The 23,250-nt window shown below is 42.8% G+C and overlaps 1 protein-coding gene across 4 annotated transcripts in view; it reads right to left on the bottom strand.

The window, feature by feature from the left end:
- The window catches only part of NCAM1 (neural cell adhesion molecule 1), a 111,740-nt gene that overhangs the window by 13,287 nt on the left and 75,203 nt on the right, over positions 1-23,250 (bottom strand). For 2 of the 4 annotated variants that reach the window (XM_050715040.1, XM_035555698.2), the window contains 2 exons: positions 7,826-7,950; positions 6,282-6,462 (listed from right to left, as the gene is read on the bottom strand). In XM_050715040.1, coding sequence (XP_050570997.1) covers positions 6,282-6,462; positions 7,826-7,950 — 306 coding nt within the window. Of the gene's footprint in view, positions 1-1,950; positions 3,284-6,281; positions 6,463-7,825; positions 7,951-14,223; positions 14,572-23,250 lie in introns of those variants that run through there. The other 2 variants (XM_035555696.2, XM_050715041.1) reach the window with 2 other exon arrangements.

Genomic DNA, 23,250 nt, shown 5'->3' with positions numbered 1-23,250 from the left:
CATGAAGTGCTGCAGGACAGCAGTCCCGAAGAACTGCTGAAACCCGGTGGGGCACTGACCAGCTCCACACATTTGGAACCCACTGCATAAGGCCATAAAAACCACCGAGCACTTCTGTTTACAAAGATTTGGTTTCTTCTACGATAGCTACAAATAACTCCTTTGTCTCTAAACACCCAGAGGACAGCTCCGAATGGGTAGAGATCTCCCTCCTTTCTCCTCCAAATCCTATCTTTCCTGCTCCGACCCTCTGGCCCAAGGGATCACGAGTAGCTGCAAGAGGAAAGGCAGCCAGGCAGAAGAGTACAGGGAGAGTAAGGGCAGATCTGCAGAGGAATGGCCTTCTTTTTGCACTGTTCTCAGGTTTTGTATTTCAGACAATGAAACTGGGCCAAGTTAATTTCCTGCAATTGACTTGGGCCCAGAATTGCTTCTTTTCTAGGCTGGGAAGAAAACCCTGCGATTTTCATTAACTTTCAAATCTCCTCTGCTAGTTCTGGTCTCATAAATTCTAATTCACGACACAAATTGACATTTCAAACCTTTCACAGACTAGCAGTAAGAGTAATATAAGAATCCTTATAGACCTCATGTTGTCGGCGCTAACCTACTTTGTCTGTGCATTTCGTAAAGGAATTTTGCTGTTGCTATAAAATGCAGGAAGCATGGAGTATATTACTCAGCTTCAGGGACCGGTGCATTTGATTAAATTCCACTGATCTACAAATATTTTAAGAACCACTCGTTCCACCCTACAGCTAAAATGATTTAGTATTTAATCAAATTAACATTTAGACTCTTAATATCTCTAACTAGTTTGCTGGAGCCCCCAAACAATTAAGTATACGAAAAAAGCGTCTCTGTACATAAAATGCATCTCTGTAAAAATGTAGAAACTTAACAACAAACCGGGAATACAGGTGCCGGAATCCCATGGGCCAAGTAAGATCCTGCAAAGCTCTGCAGTTCATCACACACACATGGAAGCACCTCTTCTAAAGCCCTCCTGTAGGTATGAGTTATTCCCCCAGAACATTTACTTGCAAAATTGTACGTGTGCTGAAAATCTGAGTGCTTAAACCTCTTCTGGGTCCAGATCTGAATCTCTGTCTCATCTCCGAGTCCACAAAAATAGCATTGGCTTTTCTGCAAGCTTTTAAAAACTTTGTTCACACCAAGAACAAGACCTGGAATCTTGTCCAGTTTTGACTGTCAGACCTCAAGGATCTAACATGTTACAACCCACATAAACAAGAGGTGAAAATACCACTTATGCTCTTTATTTTTGCAAGCACAGGGATGGGAGCTCTTTTTGCTTATTTTCTATATCAATTGCATTTTCAGCTCAATAGGGGATTCATTTCAAGTAACTTGAGCCATGTAAATGATCTGGGCTTCGCTTAGTCACTAAAGGGAGCAGCCCATGGGAGGGTAATGCACCTCCAAAGTCTTGAATAGGAAGAATGGCTTCTGGAGGCGGTGCTCTCTCTTCACCCAACAGTTACGAACACTAATAGTTTAGGCAAGATCATTTTAATTCTCTGAGTTGGATGCTTACTCTCACCTAGTAACCTCTGTCTGTGGATAAAAAAGAAAGCCACAGGACAAGCTGGCGTCAGATCTACAGATGAGCTTAAACTCAGCTAGGTGGAAGTTCACACGACTTAGAATTACTCAGAATTACATTTACTTGAGCTGTACTTCAGTAACGCTAAGGTGTAAACTCAAGAGATCAAACAAGTCTGCTACGCTGTAGAATACCAGAAGCAAGAATGTGTTGCATTTTCGTGGGTTTTTTTTGTTTGTTTAAATAAGAAATCCACATGCTTTTGTGTGCGATGCCTGCAAAAAGTTTTCATTTATAATTTCGACAGACAAGAAGTTCACAAATTATCATGAACAAGGTCTGAATGAACACAGCAGAGTCTTATGTGCAGAGCATAAAATGCATAGTTAGACAAGACTGAAGGCAGGGTTTGTTCTTTGTCAGAAAGATTAATCCCATCCTGGACAACTGACAGAATTTGAGACGTTCAATACAGACAGCTCAATAACTACATCAACAATTCATTCTTTTCAAACCCAGGCCCACTTTCAGAGAAAGAGACCTAGATGGAGAGAGAGCCCTTTTTAGAAGGGCAACACATCCGAATGGATTTCCCATCGCCAAAGACAATTCATGAGGGGCACAGGGTTTTGTTGTTTTGTTGTTCTTTTTGAATAAAAACAGCAAAGAAGAAAGTCACCTGAAACTTGTTCATCAAAATGCAATACACAGAACTCGGTAACAAAGCTGCATATTTACACCATGGATTAATCCTGTCTGACAGCGTCACATGCACAGTTAACCGTGAATATCATTAAGGATCAGTAATAATAATCATTTAGATCATCAGGTCACTTGATCCAAGCTAATCCTTCCTGTTAAAATGGCAAAGAAAAAAAAAAGGATCTCTCTAGGAAGTTGGTAATACAGTAAGTGGAGGACCAGAAGACGTTAGACAAGCATCCATTGCAAACTTGTATGTTCTTGGGCTGCATTACGCCCCAGAGATCCGCTATGGGTCAGGAGATATTTGACTGCTCACAAGGGGCCAATGAAGTCCCAAGGACTGAACCACACAGAAGGGGAAAGAAAGAAATGTCTTCAGTGCAATTCCCACGAGATGTTTATATTCAGGCCACCACGTCAGGAAAACTTTCTGATGGCCATCAATTCGAACCCATGTGCAGAAGCCCACAGAGAAATATGGGCCAGCAACAGCTTTCTTTCCTTTTCTTTCCTTTTTCAGTCTGCCAGGTTACATTTGTGGGTGAGGCTTTAGAGAAGTTTTGCACAACACAGTGGTGATCAGCACCAGATGTGTGGACAAATCAGTAAAGATCGGTTTGCATGGGGTTTTTTCGTTTGTTTGTTTTTAAAAGGCTTTCAATATTGTACCTTCTTATGACAAAAAAAAAGCAAGCAAACAAAAATATCTTCCTTTACATCCATTAAAAAGGACAAATTCATTACAAGTAACAAAAAATTGTTAAAACACTTGGCTTAGACCATTTTTCCTCATTACAAAATATTAACTCTTTCAAATTAAAGATTTTTGTTTCCTCCTGAACTGACAGGATCCTCTGAAACAAAGTTATCTGCTTTCACACCTTGGCGGGACCCAGGCCTTTTCAAGCAAATATTGCTTTATTTTAAGTTTCTAACAGAACAAAAGCAGAGTCACTGCAGAAAGAAGCAATGAAACAAAGGAGGACGACGTTGATGGACTTCCCAAGGTCGCTGCAGGTGCCAGACAATGGTTCCCAGGAGGGGAAAATATGGTTGTTTAAAAAGCAAATTTGGTGCATGTGGCAAGCGTGGATGTGTCCCGTGAGATCCAAGGTGACATGTATGACGACAGACATAGGAAAGGAATAAGGGGGAGAGGGGAGGGAAGAAAGGACGAGGAAGAAAGAAAGAAAGAGAGAAAGAGAAAAATAGATAAAAAAAATTAGGTCATAAATATAGAAAACATAAGAATCAAAGGTTTCTTTATTTTAGTAAATTAAAATGGCTAAAGGTTAGAGGATAGCATTAGCACATTCACACCGACAAAAGGGTCAGGTTCAGAAGCTCAGCAATGTCCAAAGCCGCAGAGCAGCGTCCGGGTCAGGGCTTACGGGGTTAGCAAGCAAATGAGATTAAAAATGATGGAACAGAAGGCTCAGTGATCAACACGAGAAAATGGCTGGCTGGTATTTGAAAGGACAACACTGCCTTTTACAAATAAAGAAAACAAAAGCTTTTGCGGAGCAGACCATCCACCTGCCTGTCCAAGTTCTTCCCCCAAAGCCTGCTGTACCAAGGATTTGGATAACAGATCCAGGTGAGCAAAACCTCAGAGGCAAGATGGACTCAAGAATACGGGGCTGACTTCCATTCGGCCTTCTAGTTGCCTGCGAACTACTGTAATGCAATTATTATTCTTTTCAGCAATACTCTTATCCTTCCATCCACTTTAGGAACACTGTGAAAATTCTACAGATGATGGTCCTACAAAGGACTCTACTCAATAAACATACATTTAGTCTGCATAAAATATCTAGCTGTTACTGTCAAGCACAGCAATGCTATTTTAAAGGTCTTGGCTCTGGCTTTGCTTATCTAGCTCATTTCGAAATCAAAACACAAGCTAAACTCTACGAAAACAAGAGATGCTAAAGCAAAGTGGTAGACAGAGCCTCTTCCCTACTGCAGTTGGGCATAGCTGCCTTCATCTCCAGAGAGGCCATGTCAGAAAAAACTACCCTGCCCTCCTGAAGTATTGTGCCAAACATGATTAGTTTGGAGTACAGCTCAGGGAACCAAAGGATCTGGAAATACCTTGAAAGGCCTAATGTAAGCCGAAGCTCTGTACAGAATGAAGACAAAAAAGCTAGAGAAACTGAGTCACCAATCCAGCATCGGCAGCAGTAACCATGTCACTGCACAGTGCTCTACTTGCTCCTTAACCGAGGCACGTTCTTCCTAAGGATCAGCTGCGTCCATCTGCTGGGTCAGCCCTGCAGCAAGATGCAGTTTGAGAACAACTGCTTTTCTACGTGCTTCCAACATTTCCAAGCGCAACACTGTAAGCAGCAAACTCAAATACTGACTCCTCCTGTGCTTCACATAGTAATTCCAGAGAAGCCAAAGAAATTACACCCATGAAAACAAAATGGATATTTCAAGAATTCCCATCCTTTTAAGAAGTCCTTGCCCATGTTTCTGCTGCATTTAAAGGGCTCGGTGACAGCTGTGCTCATCGCTCCTCACATGCGATAGACTACAGCACGAACTGTATATCGCACAGGAAACAGAGTTCTCCAAGATTGCTATTAGACCTGCGCAAATCATCCCAGCTGTCCCAGGTACCTCTTGGCATCCCACTGGAGCACGTAACAAAGTCTAAGAGAAAATACCAGCACCAGAAAGCATCACTGGCTGCAACCAAGGAGTGTGGAAGAACAAAAATGTTTATCAGTGCTTGTAACTTTTCCCTGAGGAGATATACAAGAGCGTAAAGGAACCATCTATTCGCTGTTCCAGCCTACTGCATTTGACTGTTCTGGTCTGAAATACCATTAAGGCACGCTTTGCCAAATACTCCCCACCTTCCCCTGCCACATTAGTCACAGTTGTCCTTCAAATATGCGAGGGTAGTAAGTAGTAGTGCTGCTGAAAATGAGAATCAGAGGGTAAGTTGCTTAATGAGTTACTGAGTATTCTTCCAACCAAAACTGCAGCCCTGTTCAAACACACGTCCCAGTCCCTTATGCCCCATTTCCCCTCACTCTCCCTACCCTCATCTTCCCTGCCACAAACATTGTCGAGCCCCAACCACCCAGGTCACTCCTTTGTATGTCCAACAACGCTATCTGACTTAATCCAGTGGAGTTTTGGCATGCAACCGCACGAGCTCTCAGCTGTTTACTTCAGACAGCACAGGAATAGGGGCAGCTTAAGGACTGAAGTCTCAGTGCAAGGTGAACACTGATGAAAACTTTCTGATCGTTCTAAGGAAAACGTGAGACTGAGTTAGAATCTAGAGGACAGAATGAAATCAAATCACTCCCTTCAGCACAGACTGTCAGCACCAATCTTGGCAAGAATATGCTTAAATTGGGCTGCGCAGTCAGGAGGTGGCTGATACATCAGCTTCAGTCCAGCTGAAGTTCGTCCATCTGCCCTAAAGCAATCAGAACTTCAATTCACAGGTGGTCCAGCAATTTCACCCCTGAAGTTCTTTTTTTGTTTTGTTTTGTATTTTTAAATTGTGCGTTACTATACCTGCGCAGAAATAAATAAAAGAAGGATGAACTGGATGGACAAACGGGCAGTAAGCAAGCACCAAGCAAGTTTGGAAGGGAAATCTGTATCGTGAAAAGCATTGCGCCAGAGAGCTCTTCTGCTTCAGTTTAAGCTGGGGATCCTGTTTTCAGAAAGCATTTTTCTGTCCACTGCTTTTCTCATCTGGTAATCCCGTTACCCTGATACAAAAAGCCAAGGTTCCCTGTGAACAGTCAGACAGGGTGGTTGTGCAGCATTCCTGCCCGTGTACTGCTAATGCTGTACATACGGTAACAGGGACTGCAGTACACGTATGTACGTGGCAAAAACTAAGCTTTGGATGGGTAACCAATTATGATAATGGCTTTAAGCAAGCAAGTTGTCAGGGTTACTCAGGCACATTAAAAGATGCAGCACCATTGCATTAATTGGAAGCAGAAAACAATGGTAAAGCTTATGACTGCCGTACCTGGGATGACAGTGGGCTGAGCAGACGTTCGGAAAGCGTAGTGAGCTGGTTTGGACTTCCCTTGCTGGTTTTCAGCTATCACATAAACCTCGTACTCTGCATTCCAGTCCAGAGACTTGAGCATGACGTGGTCGCTGCCAGAAGGAAGTCTGATCTCTGGTTTCCATTCTGAGGAGTGCTTCTGCAGAACAGCAACAAGGCAGGCAGAGATGCAAAACATACAGCACAATGTTAGCAGCCAGCTTTGCGAACAAGGTAATAGCTAACTAACAAATGGAAAAGTGGGGAGGCTTCTACAGAAGGCACATGCTTCTCAGGTAATTCCAAGGTGCAAAACAACATTTGCTGATGGCTCTAAGTGGACAGGACAAGAGATGCTGAGGCAGTCTCTTTCCTGCTCAGAAATCTGTTTTCTGCAGTATTACCACGGCTGAATCTGTCAATTCTCCCTCTCGTCTTTGTCACATCATGAGACTACTTCAATTTCAGAGGAGAAAAGCTGCAACTTCTGTACGTCTCTGCTCCACAAAGCACTTTAAGCATGTTCTTACATGCCTTTGAGTATCAAATTTTTATCATCTGCAGGACACACTGACCTCTTACCAGGGGGCTGGCACAGCTTATCATGACCGTTCTACTCTGCACTGTGTAAGAAAGATTTTAAAAGGGGCATAAAACTATCAACTTTGATAATTCCTACTCCAATTTTTCAGGGAATCCAGATGTCCACTTTGCTTGCACTTATTTGAAAAAGCTATTTCCAAGGTAGTCATAGGTAGCTATGGGGCAAGCGGAGTGGACTAACAAGCTGCTTCATCTCTGCTGGAATTTATGGTTCTGTGACACTAAATAATCCTTTTGCTACTCCAAAGACACTCTCCATTCTAAGAAGCTCTTGGTAACCCAAAAAGCACAAAATGATGGTTGTGAAGAACCACAGTGCAGGTCAATTACAAATGAGATCTGATTTAGTTAGCCCTAAAAGGGAGTTGCTTCCAATAGCATCTCTTACCTTATTATTTGGGTCTAAACTGTTGACGCTGAATGTTTTATTCTATAATCTGGAGAAAAATTTGGTATTGAAGCACCTGTTACTCAATAATACGTGACAGTTTTAATGACCAATTGAAAGCTGTGGTTAGACACACCTCTGAATATGGGCAATGCTCTACACTATGAGCCTCTGGCCTCGTTCCAGTTGCTGCTGGCAATCCTGTCTCAGAAGCATATGTAACGAAAAAAACCCCTAAGTGTACGTAATTATCATATGCTGACAGTTCCACAGAAGATAGAATGGAGAAATAATCTTTTATAATCAAAGTGAAAGGAAAGAAAATGAGACAAAATATTTTAAGTTGCTCCTGTGCATAGCATGTCTCGTATCCTGTCCGCTTCCACTATGCCTGCTCAGCACGTACTTCTCTACTGGCCTACCTGCAAGATCTTAGCTTCAGGGTTGTCTGCCAAGGTATCTGCTTGCATCACAAAGCCTGAGCACTGAACAGACTACATACAAATCAGGCTTGAGTGTCAGTCATACTTACGGCTTTGTATTTGATCAGGTAATGTCTAATTGGAGAGCCACCATCATCCTGCTTGATAACATTCACTTTAATGGAGTTTCCATCTTCTCCCATCTGACCTTCCAGTTTGGGTGCACTGGGTTCCCCTGAAACAATGGTGGATTTACCTTTGTGAAAAACTCATTAGGAAAAGAGCACTCAAAAATCAGAAAAATACTTCACTACGCTAAGCTGCCAGGGTGGTGGCCTTACCCTGGCTCAGACACATAGGACGCTGCATGTCTAGAGACACAAGTATTTGCAAGACTCAAGTACTTCTTGAATTTGGTAGTTTGTTTCCACTGATGTACTTTACCATTTCTGTGTGTGCCTGAATTGAGTCAGAGGCTAAGTGAAAAAGACCCAATCATTCTGCAAGGATACCCTGGAGCAAACCCCAATTCTTCGCTTTTTCTGTTCAAAAATGCTTGTGTGAAACAACCTGGAAAATTCAAGTTACAGAACATGGCAAACAGGCATTCTCCTGTGCAACACGGAAAAAGGGAGCATCACTGATGAGGGACATCATAGTTGTCGTACAGACCTGTGTTTGCACTTTGAATGCTGTTTAGGTTTTATAGTCCCTGGACCAGAGACTCACTGTTTGTGGCTGCTTAAGCAGGTGTGAAAAAGTGGTACTGCATTGCAACAGTTTCTGTTTTCAGTCTGTTTGCACTGGTGCATCTAATTGCAATAATGAACACAGGCTGGAGAGAACTAGAACCCTTTCGCTCTTCTGTACATTTTTAAAAAGAAAAAAGCCATCGTTTCCCAATTTGCATCCCTGACATCAGCAGAAAAAAACTGAAATTTCATTCTCCTCTTCAGGGCACGGTGATTTACAACAACAGCCTTTCACACCTGTGTCTCTAAGAAGTGCCCTTTCCTCGCCAGTTTCTCCCTACCTTTCACAAGCAACCTGCAGAGGATGCATTCTCTCTCCCGCATGCAATCATCCTGTACCACCTCTAACAAAAGTAAAATCCACAGGTTGATTGTATATTCACAACATCCCACTTCAGAAATACTGCAGCAGACTGATAAAGAGACATTCTTCCTCCTTCCATTTTTGTACTACCCCAGGGATCAATCGTTTCTCAAGTGCTCTGATAGCCTGTGAACGCACTGTGCAAGAGACGTTACTACCTGCTTATTTGTTTTTATGGAATAAGAAACCAAGCAACCAAACAACCCCAACGACATAAGCATCAAATTAGAAAAAGTACTTAAATGATTAAAGAGCATTGGTCTCTTTTTTAAAAATGACACGGACCACAGGAGAGCTCAGATCCTGCTAACTTCGTCATTGCCTGGATGCTCGCTTTGCTCCATTTTATGCAAGATAGAGGCACAGGTTCCTCTACGCCAGTGCTCATCTGAGAGTGGACCTTGAGCTATTATTTCTACAGCTCTGAAATGTCCCAGGAGCTTAAATGCTACTGGAAGTCCGTAAGATTTGAGAAAAATTATCATAAATCTTGCTGAAGCTTGCCAGGTTGTTTTATAGTACTTACTGACTTCTTTACTATCGGCTCTGTGCTGTAGTCTCAGTGTTTCACTCATGAATTCTGGGCTTAAAAACTGTTTAGGAACTTCTGACCATTTCAACTGTTATTCTCTAAAGGCTAATCTACCCAATTTCTTTATGGGTAATTTGAGCAAAAGCAACACTGCCATTATTTGCAAATTAAAGCTTACAAATCAGCTGCAGTTGGCACTTCCAACAAACTCCTGAAATTAATTGCACTACGTTGGCTGGTCTCATTACAGGCTCCTAATTCTTACCAGAATTTTATACATCTATTAAAGTGGCTGGGCGTTAAAAAGCAAAAAAAAAAAAAAAAAAACCTCCTACACCTCCGTTTAGCCACAGTCTGTACAGGTCTGCTAATGCTGAGCACACACCTTACCATTCTAGCTTCAAGTGGCTATGGTTCTGCTAAAGCACGTTTGTCTTTACTGGTAGTGCTGCTTGGGATTTGGACAACAGGCTTTCTTGAAGACACGCTGACATGTGCCCCAAAGCGTGGTGAAATGTACAATTGAAACATGTCCAATTCTGAATGTATCCCCCAAGGAGAACAAGACCAAAACTCGGTGACGTTTGTGACTTCAGAGCCTGAACGAATGAGAACAAAACCAGGACTCTGAAATAACGGTTGTGACCTTCAAGTTCAGCCCATTGCCTAAAACAAAACTTTTAAAATTTAGTTCTGCTGTATTATACTAAAAGTGGAAATAAATAGTAAGTCAGCAGTTGTATTAACTTTGGCAGGCAACACCAGCTACGCAAACTTACAGGAGCTTCTGTATTTCAGCCCAAAAACCATTCTCAATTCTAAATCTCTTCTGTCTGGATTTGTATTCAGCTGTTAATGGAAAGCACATGCAGTTTTGACTGGCAAGAGCAAAGGCTAACGTTCCAATAACTTTCAGAGTTCATCTTCAGAAGTAATTTGAAGCCCTTCCCCTTCCACCTCCAAAGCAAGAAATCATGGGGAATTTTTTTTTTTTTGGTGAAACATCAATGAAAAAACCCCAAGACCTAGACTGAAACAGTAATTTTAGATTAATTCCATTTCCTTGCAGGATAACACACCAACTGTTCCAAAAAGGTAATTACGATCCACGGATACACAGTTCTTTAATGTAAAATGCATTTGTGTCCCACAAAGTCCTAACTTTTCTTAAAGATGTAAAGATGGAATGCTCCTGTTTGCCATGCTTTTCCATGTTTTTCTGTATTTCTCTTTTCCAAATCCTCGCTTTTGCCTACATCCCCATGACAAGGCTTCCACGGCAGGAGGAGCGGACACAAAAGCTCTGCGTCCCGACATGTAGCAGGTTTCTCCGTGACTGTACGTTGAAAGCACAAACGCAGGGCTCTCAAGGTAAGCGTGGAGCTGCCCTTGCACGGACCTCTAGTGCAGTTTGAAGCAGCCCAAGTTCTATTGCCGTGTGCCATATTTATCTTACGGGAGGTGCTATGTGCTCCTCTGGAGCTGTCCGGGTTCACGCAGTACAGGGCCAACTGCATCACGTCCTCAGTAAGGACAAGAGAATTTCGTGGTTAACTGCTGGCCACATTTGCCATCTATCGTACAGACAAAGGGGTGGATTTTTGTCTCTGCTGCCAGCTGAGGCTGTATATTTGAGAATCTCTTCCCAGCCCATGTTTTTCCTGGAATTATGAATGCTGAAATCAGGGAATGCGTTACAGTGAAAGATAAATGTGAACAGGTGAGTTCTTGATGAGCAGAGGTACCTCGCCTAGGCGTACTGAAAACACCAGGTTAACCAAACTATTACCTATCTTTCCTCAATCCTGAAAGAAAATACCACTGAATAGGCTTTGATTTCGAATACTGAGATGAAGAAGCTATTACTGGAATAACCGTCCAGACTACTAGCCAACAGTGAAATGAAAGCAGGAGCAAATGTCCTGCTCTACGTTCATTTTCCCCACACAAGCAAACTCCCAGTAACAACTGGGCTGTTCATGGCCTCTTACTCTGCTAGATGCTGAGACACCTGACACTGCCAAAACATTCATGAGCAGCAATGCTTGACTTCTGCCTTATTTGTAACAGATTTGATGAGTGGCTTCATTGATAACTAGACAGTACAAGATCAACATCTCCTTGGTACTCTTTCCCATCCTCATCTCAGAAAGAGAATTATTACTAGGCAAACAGATGCTGAAGTCATAAGGTAATACTGTAAATAAAGAATCAGACCTCTTATCTGATATAGCCTAGATTTTTTTTTCCAGTGATTGATCACCAAGACTAAAATGTGAACGACCATCCCTTGTAAAGACGCTCATTTCTGATACAATGCTTTTATAAGCTAGATTTGCCGCTGTACTTTATACGCAGCCATTCCAATGACTAATTACCCTCCCTGCTGAAACCTTTCTTCATTTTGAATCGCCTAGTTTCCACATCCTGGTTCTTTCTTTTCCCAGTTGTTTAAATACGCTCCTGCTCCAAGAAACATTCCCTTCAGATAAGAAAACACGGACCAGTCCTAGGGCTAAAACCCAACAGTTCTAGAGGTGCAATACCTAGTGAAGAATATTTGACATTTCTTTCTCCATGAATAGATAGAATTTAATTGATCTTAATCAGGCAGATACAATCCAGATAGAGAGCTGAAAAATTAAAAACGGGTTAGTGTGTAGTTCCAAACAAAGGAGGAAGAGGTTTAGTGGGAGAGGTTTAGTTCAGCAGAATCAGCATCTCTATAATAAGTCAGTGTCAGTAGCTGAAGAGAAAAGGTTGTCGTAAGAAGGTTAGAGAAAAAACTCATGCTCTTGGAACATGCATCCTCCCTACAGGAAGAGGGGCTGAAAAACAAAAGTGCATTATGAAGGTGTGCTACATGCCTGGGGTCTCCCATTTACACTGGGCCCACTGGACACACTGCAGAAAACAGCCTGTTCCAGCCGCGCTTGGTGGATCCTTAAAGAATCCTCCTCGTGACGACACTGCTTAGCTTACTGACAGCACGGCTCCAAACGTGCCAGACTTGCTCCACTTTGAATTCGCTCTGCTGCAGAGCAAGGGATGCAGGATCTTATGCTTTCACTATGTGGGGTGCTGATGCTGAGCAGTTACGTCTGAGCCATAGGGCGCCCTGCACGCTCCTGGGACCGCACTGCCCCACGCTCAGCCCAGCAGTCAGAGCACCAAATCGTACAAGCGGAGCCCACTGGAGGGCAGGATAAGGCAAGTAACTAAAATCTTCCCATACTTCACTTGGGAAATGGCGCGTTTTTGTTCAGAGATGTAAAGTTTACAGGTTTCGGCAACCCTGTAGACTTTGCTAGAGCTTGACAACTTCCACTGACTTCAACTTCACCCACAGAACACTTTTCCGAAAAGGAAGAGAATAAACCAGATAGTGTTTTACACAGTCTGCTTCTCCCAGTTGAAACTAGATTTGAGCAAACCCTCTGTGAAGCTGAATTCGAGGCAGCTCAGCTTTTGACGTGGGGAGAGAAGAGCCATGAAAGTGCAGTACAAACTTTTCCCTGGTCAGAGGGCACTAAATTTGTGCTGGACCCCAGAAGTAGCAGTGGTGCAACGACAGACTGTCACCTCTCTTCTCTTCTCCTACCACGTTTTCCTTTTGCCCATTCATTGAAAAGTGGGTCAAATGTGGCACTAGACAACTGCACCACTTGAGTCTATGAGCCTAAATCCTTGTCCAGCTGGCACCCGAGAACAATCCTGCATCCTTGCCTTGCGTAGAGAATACAACTGCAATCTGTCTACGGTAATTTCTGCAATGTATGAATGAGGAAGCAGCTGATTTCTGCATTTTTTGACCGCCATGTAAATGGGATTAGACTGCGATCTACAGTGTCACCATTTGAAACTAACATCAGCCACAGTTATGCAAAGTCTCCACAAGTGGTAAATACACAAGGGTGAAAAAGAGTAGGTTGGGAGTCTTCACAGTGTACACAAGAGAAACGAACACTGACAGTAAGAAATAAGGAACAAAAACAGAACATGCAAAAACGAGACAACCAAGCCTTCAACCCTCCTGGATTTCACCCAGAGATGGAACAGACCAGGGAAAGAGGGGCTGCCTCCACTCATGCAGTCATGTGGGAAGGTTACTGGTGTTAGTTTTGTTTTCCTGGCAAACCCCACCTCAAATCCTTTCCTGGTGGTGGTCCAAGACAATAAGGTCATTTCAAAACTCATAGATGGAAAAAAAATTGCTTCCTGGGTTTCAAAATGGTTTATTTACTTGGGGAAGCAGAGAAGCACGGTTTCCCCACCTCTCTTTAAATTATGCACATAGTAGCAAGTGAAGTTGCAAAAAGCAAAAGGTTACAGAAAACGTTTGTGCTACCATATGTCTTACTTGGAGACTAATTTCATCTCCACAAGCTGCAAGGGTCAATCATTTGCTTCTTGATTTCGTGGAAAGCACCAGCCACTCTAACTGTTCCTGTTAAATGAGTTCAGACCTGGATTAATTCCCTCGCCTGGCACTGAGACACTGTGTGGGCGGAACGAGGTGCTCTGGCAAGAGAAGTGCAACAGTACTTCTCATGCATATAGCGTGAAGTGCAGTTCCCATCATCTACTCTGGGCGTGCCTATACATACCCTACGCTATAAAAGCATATTTCCTGCTCTAGCTACGGTTAAGTTTTGCACTTGAAAGATTTCTTTCTTAAATCATAATGTGACATGCTTACCAATAACTGACTTTGAGAGATGAGGAATTTCTTATCCTTTTGATAAGCGACTAAACGTGTAGAGCATGAACATATGTACGTAAACATATAGCACAGAGTCAAAGTGTTGCTGAAACAACAGCAAATACAGTGGTTTGTATCACCTGAGCATCTCACCCCACAATTTCTCCAAGAGCCTGTAGTTGGCACACCGATCATTTAAAATGCAAAAGGATTTTTGCCATCGGTATTAATGGCAGACGCAGGCTTGGATGCTGACTGGGGGATTCTGCCAGGGAAAGAAGCAAATGACTGAGCTGCACAATTTTTGTCGTCCTGCCCCCCAGCTAGCTTCAAGCTCAGCGCAGAAGACCGAAGTTTAGTTCTTCGCGTGCGGACAGTGCTGGGCAGCTTCTCCAAAAGGCCTGCGGGAGGATTTTGGAGCGATGCAAGTTGGAGGGCCCTGGCCGCTGACCGAGGGGCTCCTCCCCCAGAGCTAGGCAACCCGTCAGAACAAAGCGTTTTACCTTCTGTTCACCAGCGAGGACGACATCAGCAGCACCATGCAAGGCACATGACAAAGTCACATGATACGCACGCACATGATGGGTTGAAAGGAAAGTGGAGTAGGTCACATGGAAAATACAAAAAAATTAAAAAACTGATGTAAACAATGGGCAAGGGAAAAAAATCAACAACAGAATTACAGACTAAATAAAACAGGAACCAAATTAAATTAGCCAGTATATCTCAAACACTGGGGAGACAGTAACAACGCCTGCAAATAGAGAACATTAACCCACGGGCGGCGCGGAGTTAGGGTGTGCCGGGCACAGCCACACCACTGCTCAGTGACAAATACCGAGTCGAGGAAGAAACAAAAACTGCAAGAGGAGGACTGCGCCCCACAGCTTGGGCAGCTGAAGGACTCCACGCGACTGTTGGAAAGAAAAAGGGAACACATCGTTATACAGAAACACTCCACGCATCAGAGGTGAAATAGTCAAAATCGTAGCTCACAGTTCACTGAAGACAAACCTCGGCACTGCACATTGAGGTGTTCTCCCTTCTGCTGAAAGAAATGCCTTCCTAGGTATTAACAATATCTTAGAACCCTACCATGTGCATGCATTTCCAAGGACAGGGCTTTTTGTCTCAGCTGCAACCAGGGTTTGGTCAGACCGTCAGTTACCACTGAGAGTGCCCAAGCTCCACCCAACACACGAGCCTGATGATTCAACGATACACAATGAGTCCCGTGCAGTGCTTTACACTGGTGATTTCATGTCTGCGAGGGTATTCTCTGACGAGGAGGAATGAAGTGCCCTGCACTGGAAGTTAATGACAGAGATGGCACGAGGAAGACAGCTACTGCTGGCAGAGATGAAGAAGCCTACAGACTGTATGGCAAGAGTAAAAACAATCAAGTGTTAGACAGGAGCACACCACTACCTCCATACCCAGTTTCTCTTCCTAAATTATCATCTGATTTTTCACTCGCCTCATTAAAATAAGGCTACTTCACACTGCTCTGGCACTTCCCCGGTAATTTTGTGTAAAGGAGAATGAAACCCTTAATCTTTCACCTGCTCCTGTCTGACAATATTAAGGGCATGCTGTTATTGGGAAAAAAACTGATAATACAAAACGTAAAATCAGTTTGTTTTATCTGAGCTTTCAAGCCATTGTTTCTAGTTATAAATGTAGACTCATGGAACTCCAGGCAGGTGCACAATGAAGGAGGGAAGTTTAGAAGTTGGACTGCCTGGAAGGGCGTTCAGCACCTTCTGCTCACGAGGAAACACACTGCCAAATCCCCACTAAGTGCACTATCAATCTTTACATGCTGTAAGTACATGAGTAGGTTTAAAATTAGACGAGAGAGGTTGCCTTTAAAAATCACTTCCTCCCGAGGGAGAGATTTAGTTAAAGATCAAGGGCGAATTAGCAGTATAAATATGACTGAAAGCAAATTTGGATGAGGCTTCTAAGACACAGAAGACTTCTGGAAATATTAGTTAGCTTAAAACCTTGAAATTCATCCTATTGTCATAGGCTGAAGCCAGACAGTCAGAGCACCGATTGCCTTGGAGCATTCAAGGGAAATGAGGCCCTGGTACGCACGGGCTGCTACTCCCAGGCAGTACTTACCGTGTGAATTTGGAAATGCAAGGGCCTTCATAATCAGACCTGTCTCTCAGGATTACCAGTCCAAGGAACACGATAAAAATGTCATTTACAGCTCCTGTTATTATCGTGGCTTGTTGAGAGATATGGACCATTGACCAGCTTACTTGCAGACCATATTTAAACAAAGCACAAAAAGGGGAGACGCCGTTTTGTCTGCCCTGTGAGAACGCGTCTCCCTCACTCCCTAGCTTCGCTAGCCAACTAGATCTTAGATTGCAGTTGTCTGTGAACATTAAACTCCTTTGGGTGCAGCAACCCAGGGTAGATCTTTCTGGTAGTATTTTGGTCAGAGCAGCAGAGAATATACATCTGTACTTACTTCCTGGCAAATCTGAAATGAGCGAAAGGAAAAAGAAAAGGAATATGAAAGACAAATTACTTAATGGACAACTGCTATTGAACTTTCATTTTCATGTAAATAGGCTCCCTCCCCTGCCATTTTTATCTTAATATAAATAATACCTAGTGGCCAGCCTCATTTCTTGGGGAAAGAAATTCCAAAGCAAAAAGAGTCACCAGCTCTATGGGATGCCAACGTGACCTTTTCCCCCAAGACTGCAACCTATTTTGACTGGATGCACTGTGCAAGGTAACAGAGATTTTATAGAAAAACGCACTTGGCTTTCCACCTGCATGTCACTTGCTCAGTGTCCTCAACCTCCCTACCTCCCTTACCCTGCAACTTTGGAATCCATTCACCTGTATCTAGAAAATATGACAGAAGTTCCCATAGCTTCTGGAAAAACAGCAGACTAGACAGAGGAAAGACCCAATTCACCACCTCTACCGGAAGAAAAAAGGAAAAAAAAACCAACCTTCTAATGTGACCTCACACATTTTGCTATGCGAAACAGATTCTACAGTGGAAACAGCTGCAAGAAAGCCATCTTCATCACTGTCTCTGATACAGAACTGTTTAAGTCAAATGAGGTACATGTTCCTAAATCCCTTACTAGGCTCTAGACATCTCTTCCCATACATTACTGATCACACATTGAAGTAAAAAACTCACTGAAGTCAGCTAAGAAGCTCTCTTCAGCTTCATTAGGTTTCAGTTATATCCATTGTTCATTTTACTGACTTCATGGTGCTACACAGGAGCTTCAATTTCTAATTGCTCTCACTTTCATTCATTTACCCACTGAGGTTATCTCAGAGCAAGACACAAGCTCATTCAGCAGTGTCATCAATAATTAAATGAACCAAAGTTCTAGGAGCATCTGCCTTGTGCAAATGCCCTTTTATGCTGTTGTGTATAGCATATTCATGTGCTGCGAACAGCTTAGCGTGGAAAACAAATGTGCCTATTTGCATAAATCAACTATGTACACAAATGACAATGACACAGTGAGAGGCCACATCTGCTTCTGCTCAATAGAAGAGCATGAACTTCAGCGTAGGTGTAAACGCAAACTTTTACCCTTAAAAGAAAAAAATAAAAAAAAATTAAAAAAATAAACCCACCAAAAGAATCCTCAGAACAAACAAACAAACAAACACACACAAAAAAACAAACTATGACAGCAAACAAGCAAAACCAAACAATTCACATGGAAAATGTCTATCATGAACTAGCTTCTGGTATCTTTTCTGGATAAAAAGACCTGTTATTTTTTTAAAGAACAAGGAATGTCCTACAGAACAACAGCAACACATTTTCCTTCACAATTAAAGCCTACCCCCACACATGTAAAACCGGAATGGCGTGCCTGCCTCCTCAAAAGCAAACTCTAAGACCATTAGTAGACCTGCTGCTTGCCCTCTTTTCCCCTGCCCTTCATCCTCTCTACTTAGCCCCAAATCTGATTAGAATTGCAAGTTCTCTTCAGCAATGCAGAACTGCTGTCAGTTCAGGTGCGTCAGGAATTAGTTTGACATATTTATCCATAAAAAAATACAGCAAGAAGAAAAGCGTTTCCTGTAGTCACCAGCATGTAAAAAAAGGTACATTTCACGTCATGTGTAAAGACCATGGAGTGTGCCAGTCGTACACAGCAATGTTTTTATTTTTATTTTTAAAGCTTCCTTTGACAGTTGTAGATTAACTTCCCCTCCATCAGAAAACCGCCAAATAACCACGTATTTCATGCTTTTAGTATTTTCCATTTAGAGGTCACAAACCATTTCTAACCCACTGCATGTAAGCACACCGGTCTTTATCTCAAAGACCATAGTCACAGCCATACGTTTGATTGAATCAGAAGAAAAACATTTGGGTTTGTCTAAATGATTAGTTGTTGAAAGCAAGCACATGCACTAGATAAACCTCTCCTTAAACTGGTTGTCTTCATCTTCCAGGACTGCGTGGCAAATATTTACTTGACTTCTGTCTGCATGTGATAGGCTACAGATCGTTTGCAAGCAGGGTCTGAGGCTGCACATCTAATACATCCACTCTGTGCCAGGAAGGTGGATCACTGAACTCTGAGCAGATCATCTAAAACAGACTTTTCGCAATGGTTCTTCTGCCTTCGAATCAACTAAATCAAGTCTTATCTAGTTTTGGTGACTACTTGGACCCAGCATGGAAGCGTCTGCTTACCTGACTCAATCTCACAAGGAACGGCTCAGTACCAACCATGTACTGAGCAAGACCTGAGGGGACCCCAATTCCATCCCCAGCTGAGATGAAGACTTGTGAAGTTCTTGGACCTCTTAATGCTGGCAGGGGATCACTGGCACTACGGGAGCAATGCTCCCTCTCCCTGCAGTGCCCTCTCCTGTAAGATACTCTGTCTCCTCATATACATCTTCTTTCAACATCCAGTATCAGAAGTTGCAACATTACCTCTCTCTCTCTAAATTCACAGAAAATAAGCAGGACAGGATATCAAGAAGATTATCCAGTCCACGTCCCTTTTGTGAGGGCAGCTTTAACTCTAAAATTCACTAACGGAAAGCATGAAAAGAAAACGTTCCTTTTTGAAATCACCATCTAAATTTCTCTCTTTTTTTCCCTCTGTGTGTCTTCTAAATCCTCTATTTCAATTTTTTACCACATGCTTGGTAGGATGACAGGAAGAAGAGGAGTCAGAGCGGTACCGTGCTGGGTTCTTAACAACTACGTGCTCACATAACACTTTAATGCCGGATTGTTGGTTAGCAGACATCAGAACAACAAAGCATAGCGCTTTAATTCCCTCGATGGAGGGGCTGCAGCATAACAAATAGCACTCCGGACCAAAGGGGAGCAGTTCCCATCTACTCACTTGGTGGCTCTGTGCTCTCGGATTCAGTAAGAGGCCGAGTTGCTATGGAAACATGAAGGATAGATAGGACATGTAAAGGTGAAGCATAGCATGAAAGTGAGTTATAAAAGGCAGGGAGCAGGGGTGATACAAAGGAAAGAGAGCAGGCCTAATGAAGAGAGAATGATGCTGAATCCTCATGGCAGATGTTTGTTACCTGAAGAGCCTGCAAAATTGGGCCGTACTGCTGCTATTTCCCAACCCCTCCGAATCTGATTTCAGAGGTAGCTACGGTGTTTCTGACTAATTTTGACCCAAATAGCAATCTAGGTTCACATCCTGTCATCTGCTAAGTCCTGGAATTGCCAGAGGCCCTCCAGAACAGCATCCCATTGCTAGCTTTGGCCAGGCCCAGCTATAAAAGACAAAGGAGCAAAGATTCCCGACAACTTACCCTCCTGATACAGAGATCTCTCTCACCTTCATGCGCTGGGGCCAGGGTACAGGCAGAGAAAAGGAGGAAACAACATGTCTACCAGCCCCAAAAGAAGTGCCCTGAACTTCTCTTTCTGTTCACAGGATGGCCACTGAGAGCAGAGCTCTCCAAAGACCAGCACTAATCCACCTAGCTAGCTTTCAGGGAGAACACCCTCCGTTTTGCTGCTCATACATAGCCACCACATTCTGGTTCTCTTCTCTGCACTGTGCATTCGGAACTTCTCTTCCTCGCGTGTTAGCCAGAGCTCTTGCAAAGAAGAAAAAGTGAAGCAGAATACGATGGAATGATAGAGGACTGCTCCATTGCTTTCTCAAAAAAAAAAATAGGGAAATACCGAAACGAAGAAAAATAAGGCATTTTTTGAGAGAAGATGGCAGACTGAAAGCCCCTTAGGATTGTTGCTAAGCACTCCACTTCCAGGAGCTAGGGCAGACTGTACAAGCACCAAATACAAGGATTAGAGGGAAAGACAGACAAAAAACAATGTCTCAACTTCCAAAAGCCCTCGGGAGAACGCAGCATGAGAAACATGAGTTGTGATGATTTCTCTACTATAGAACATCTTGAAAAACAAAAGAATCATCACTGGCATGCCTTTGTGACTGAGCAGAGTACAGGTACAGCTACAGAATGAGGTCAAAATCAGATCTCTGGGGTTCATTTCTTTTCCTTACCCATCACGGCACCAGTCCTACTGGCATGAGGGGTGAACAGGATGGACCTTTGTGTGGTTTGCAGCCTAAGTCTGATTATGCAGATTTAAAAAAAATGAAGCAGGATATAAAGAAATGAGTTTCCTTACACAGCTCCTGAATGTGACTTACTAATAGGGTTAGTAAAGCACACGTCATTCACTGCTGATCACTGAAGTATCTTCCCCCTCTATTTGGCTCTGATACCAGACTCTTGTTTGCTGGGCTAAGATGATTTCAAGAAATTTAACCTCACATGACAAAAGCTGAGCAAGTCTCATAAAGTGTTGCACAAAATGGAAAAAGCTGATCAGAAATCTTAAAATCAAAGGCCAGTGACAACACTTTTACCAGCTTTCACATGGGCAGGCTTTCACTCTGCGACCTTCTCTTGATCCCTTTCCCTCCACCAGGCCAGCACACCCGGGAGCTGTCTGTGGTTTTTCTCTGTCCTGGAAGCTCCTCTACCAAGAGACTCAGTTTTTACTCAGGGGGAAAATATATATAGAAAGAGAAAAGAAGGAAAACACCCAAGGTTGTTAGCCAGACCGCACCACACTCAGTGAGGAGCTGCATGCAGAGCAAGGCAGAACAAGACAGCCTCTTCCATCATACTCACTCTCTGCTAAGCGGGAGGTGGGGGCAGCAGTACTTGCTAAAGGAAGAGAAAGGAAAGTGAGGAGGGGAGTTGACTCCTGTTCAACGCTGCCAAAAGAAGGACAACTAAAGAGTAAAGTGTTAAAGTTTTGTCAGATCGAACCTCTCTGGACACAAAGCCCAAGCAAAGCAAGTGCTACCTCCAACTCCAGACTCGGCACCTTGCCAAACCTGTATTCTGGACACTGAATTCTTGCTTTAAACCAATTTTTTTCATAATGTAGGATCACTGAACACATACCATTGGGCCTTCATTTGCCTCTAAGATAGGGAGAAACTACTTTGGGGGAATGTGCCTGGGGGAGATGGAAAGGATAACGACAGAGACATCTCAGCAGGCTTTACAGAATGCCCTCAGTTTTTAGACTATTTGAAGTACAAAAAATTGGTTATTTTCTCTGGTTTTGATTTGGCCCATAAACCGGTAATATCGTGTGGCCATAATTCAAACACAGTTGAAAAAATGAATTTTTGCTATGCCAGTGATCTCTTCACCGCTGCTGAAACCCAGTTTGGGATTTGAGAGCCCCATAGAGCACAGAAGAATTAGAGAACCAAATGCTCAGGTGGAACACAGCTGCAGGGCACAAGCTTGCTTGAAAGAGCATCAGCAGAATTGAATTTGGAAATGAAAAAATGCTATACTCCACTAAGAAGGGAAAAGGAAATAGAACTTCCCATACAGGGGTGCAGAGTTAGGGATTACAGACTAATTAATGGCTGATTGCCGCATTAAAAAAACAATAGCAAAAAACAATTGCAAAAAAACCCAAACCCCTCTACAAGAATTGTGATTTAATATTCTCCTTCAAAGGCACCCACCTGTCCCCAAGTGGTGAACACGAGCTTTGGCACACAGGTCTGTGGACGTGGCTGAAAAAAGGCTTTTAAATATTCTTTTTCCTCTCTGCTGTTGGATCTTTTCCCATGGTACTGATCTGCACGGAGGCTAAATGCCTACGGTCTTATCTCCCTTGTGTACTGTTGATTATGTTCAAATGTAGAAGGGCCTACCAAACCGTTTGCCCGACGGCTATAACACCAACCATGAATAACTTCATTTAAGGGCTGAGTTACTTCTGCTGAAATTAACAGGCTCTGAACAACTTTAGGCAGCATTTTGCGCACGCAGTTCAGAACCACGTCTTCCAGTTGACTCTGCAGCTACTGAAATTTGCCGTTCTGCCTGTCCATCTGTCCATTCAGCTCCACACCTTGACTACCTGTGTGTCTTGTTAGTAGTCTGCTAAGTACGAGCTTTTGTATTACACAATCTTCAAGGAAAAACAGTGCAAGTGTGGTTCAGTTAGTTTATTCAATTAGTTTAGTATACCATCTACAGTTACTGGAAGACTGTTCAAAGAGTACTACATGTAAAGAATACTAGGGAGAAGAAGGGAAAAAAGTGATGTGTTTTTTTTCCTCAAATCTTTTGCTTGTTTCAAAATTTTGTAAATATTCAAAATTCGGAAGTTTTCAGTTGGCTCTTAATTGGTATAAAACACCTGAAATTCAGCCAAAGCTTTTGCCTTAATTTTTGAAAATTTTTAATAAATTCCTAAGCATGAAGCCTTCCACTACTCCACTCTCATCAACAAGCTAACCTTTATCATTAGGCAAGCACTTTAAGTTAAATGTTTGAATCACATGCTGTACAATAAAGACTAAGATGTTAAGCCCATAGTTCTGTTCTATAAATGACAAGTATTAACCAGAACAGGATGACTATTCTAGTGTCAGTTTTGTTAGGAAACAGACAGTACCAGATACTTCACTTCTAACGACCCTAGAAGGAAAAAGGCACTAGATTAAAAGCTAGTGCTATGTATGTTAGGAACAGAAAAAGTGAAACAAATGCAGAGAGGCACTTACGTGAGTGAGGGATACCTGCAGTTTTTCCACGGATTGAACACAAACAAAAAGACAGATAGAAAAAAAAATGTAGAAGAGGTGAGAAAAGGAGACAATGAACATGGAGCTGGA

The sequence above is a fragment of the Cygnus atratus genome, chromosome 22 (genome assembly GCF_013377495.2).
Source record: "Cygnus atratus isolate AKBS03 ecotype Queensland, Australia chromosome 22, CAtr_DNAZoo_HiC_assembly, whole genome shotgun sequence".
Lineage (NCBI taxonomy): Eukaryota > Metazoa > Chordata > Aves > Anseriformes > Anatidae > Cygnus > Cygnus atratus.
Note: the sequence above shows the minus strand (reverse complement) of the source record. Positions and strands in the feature narration are given on the sequence as shown.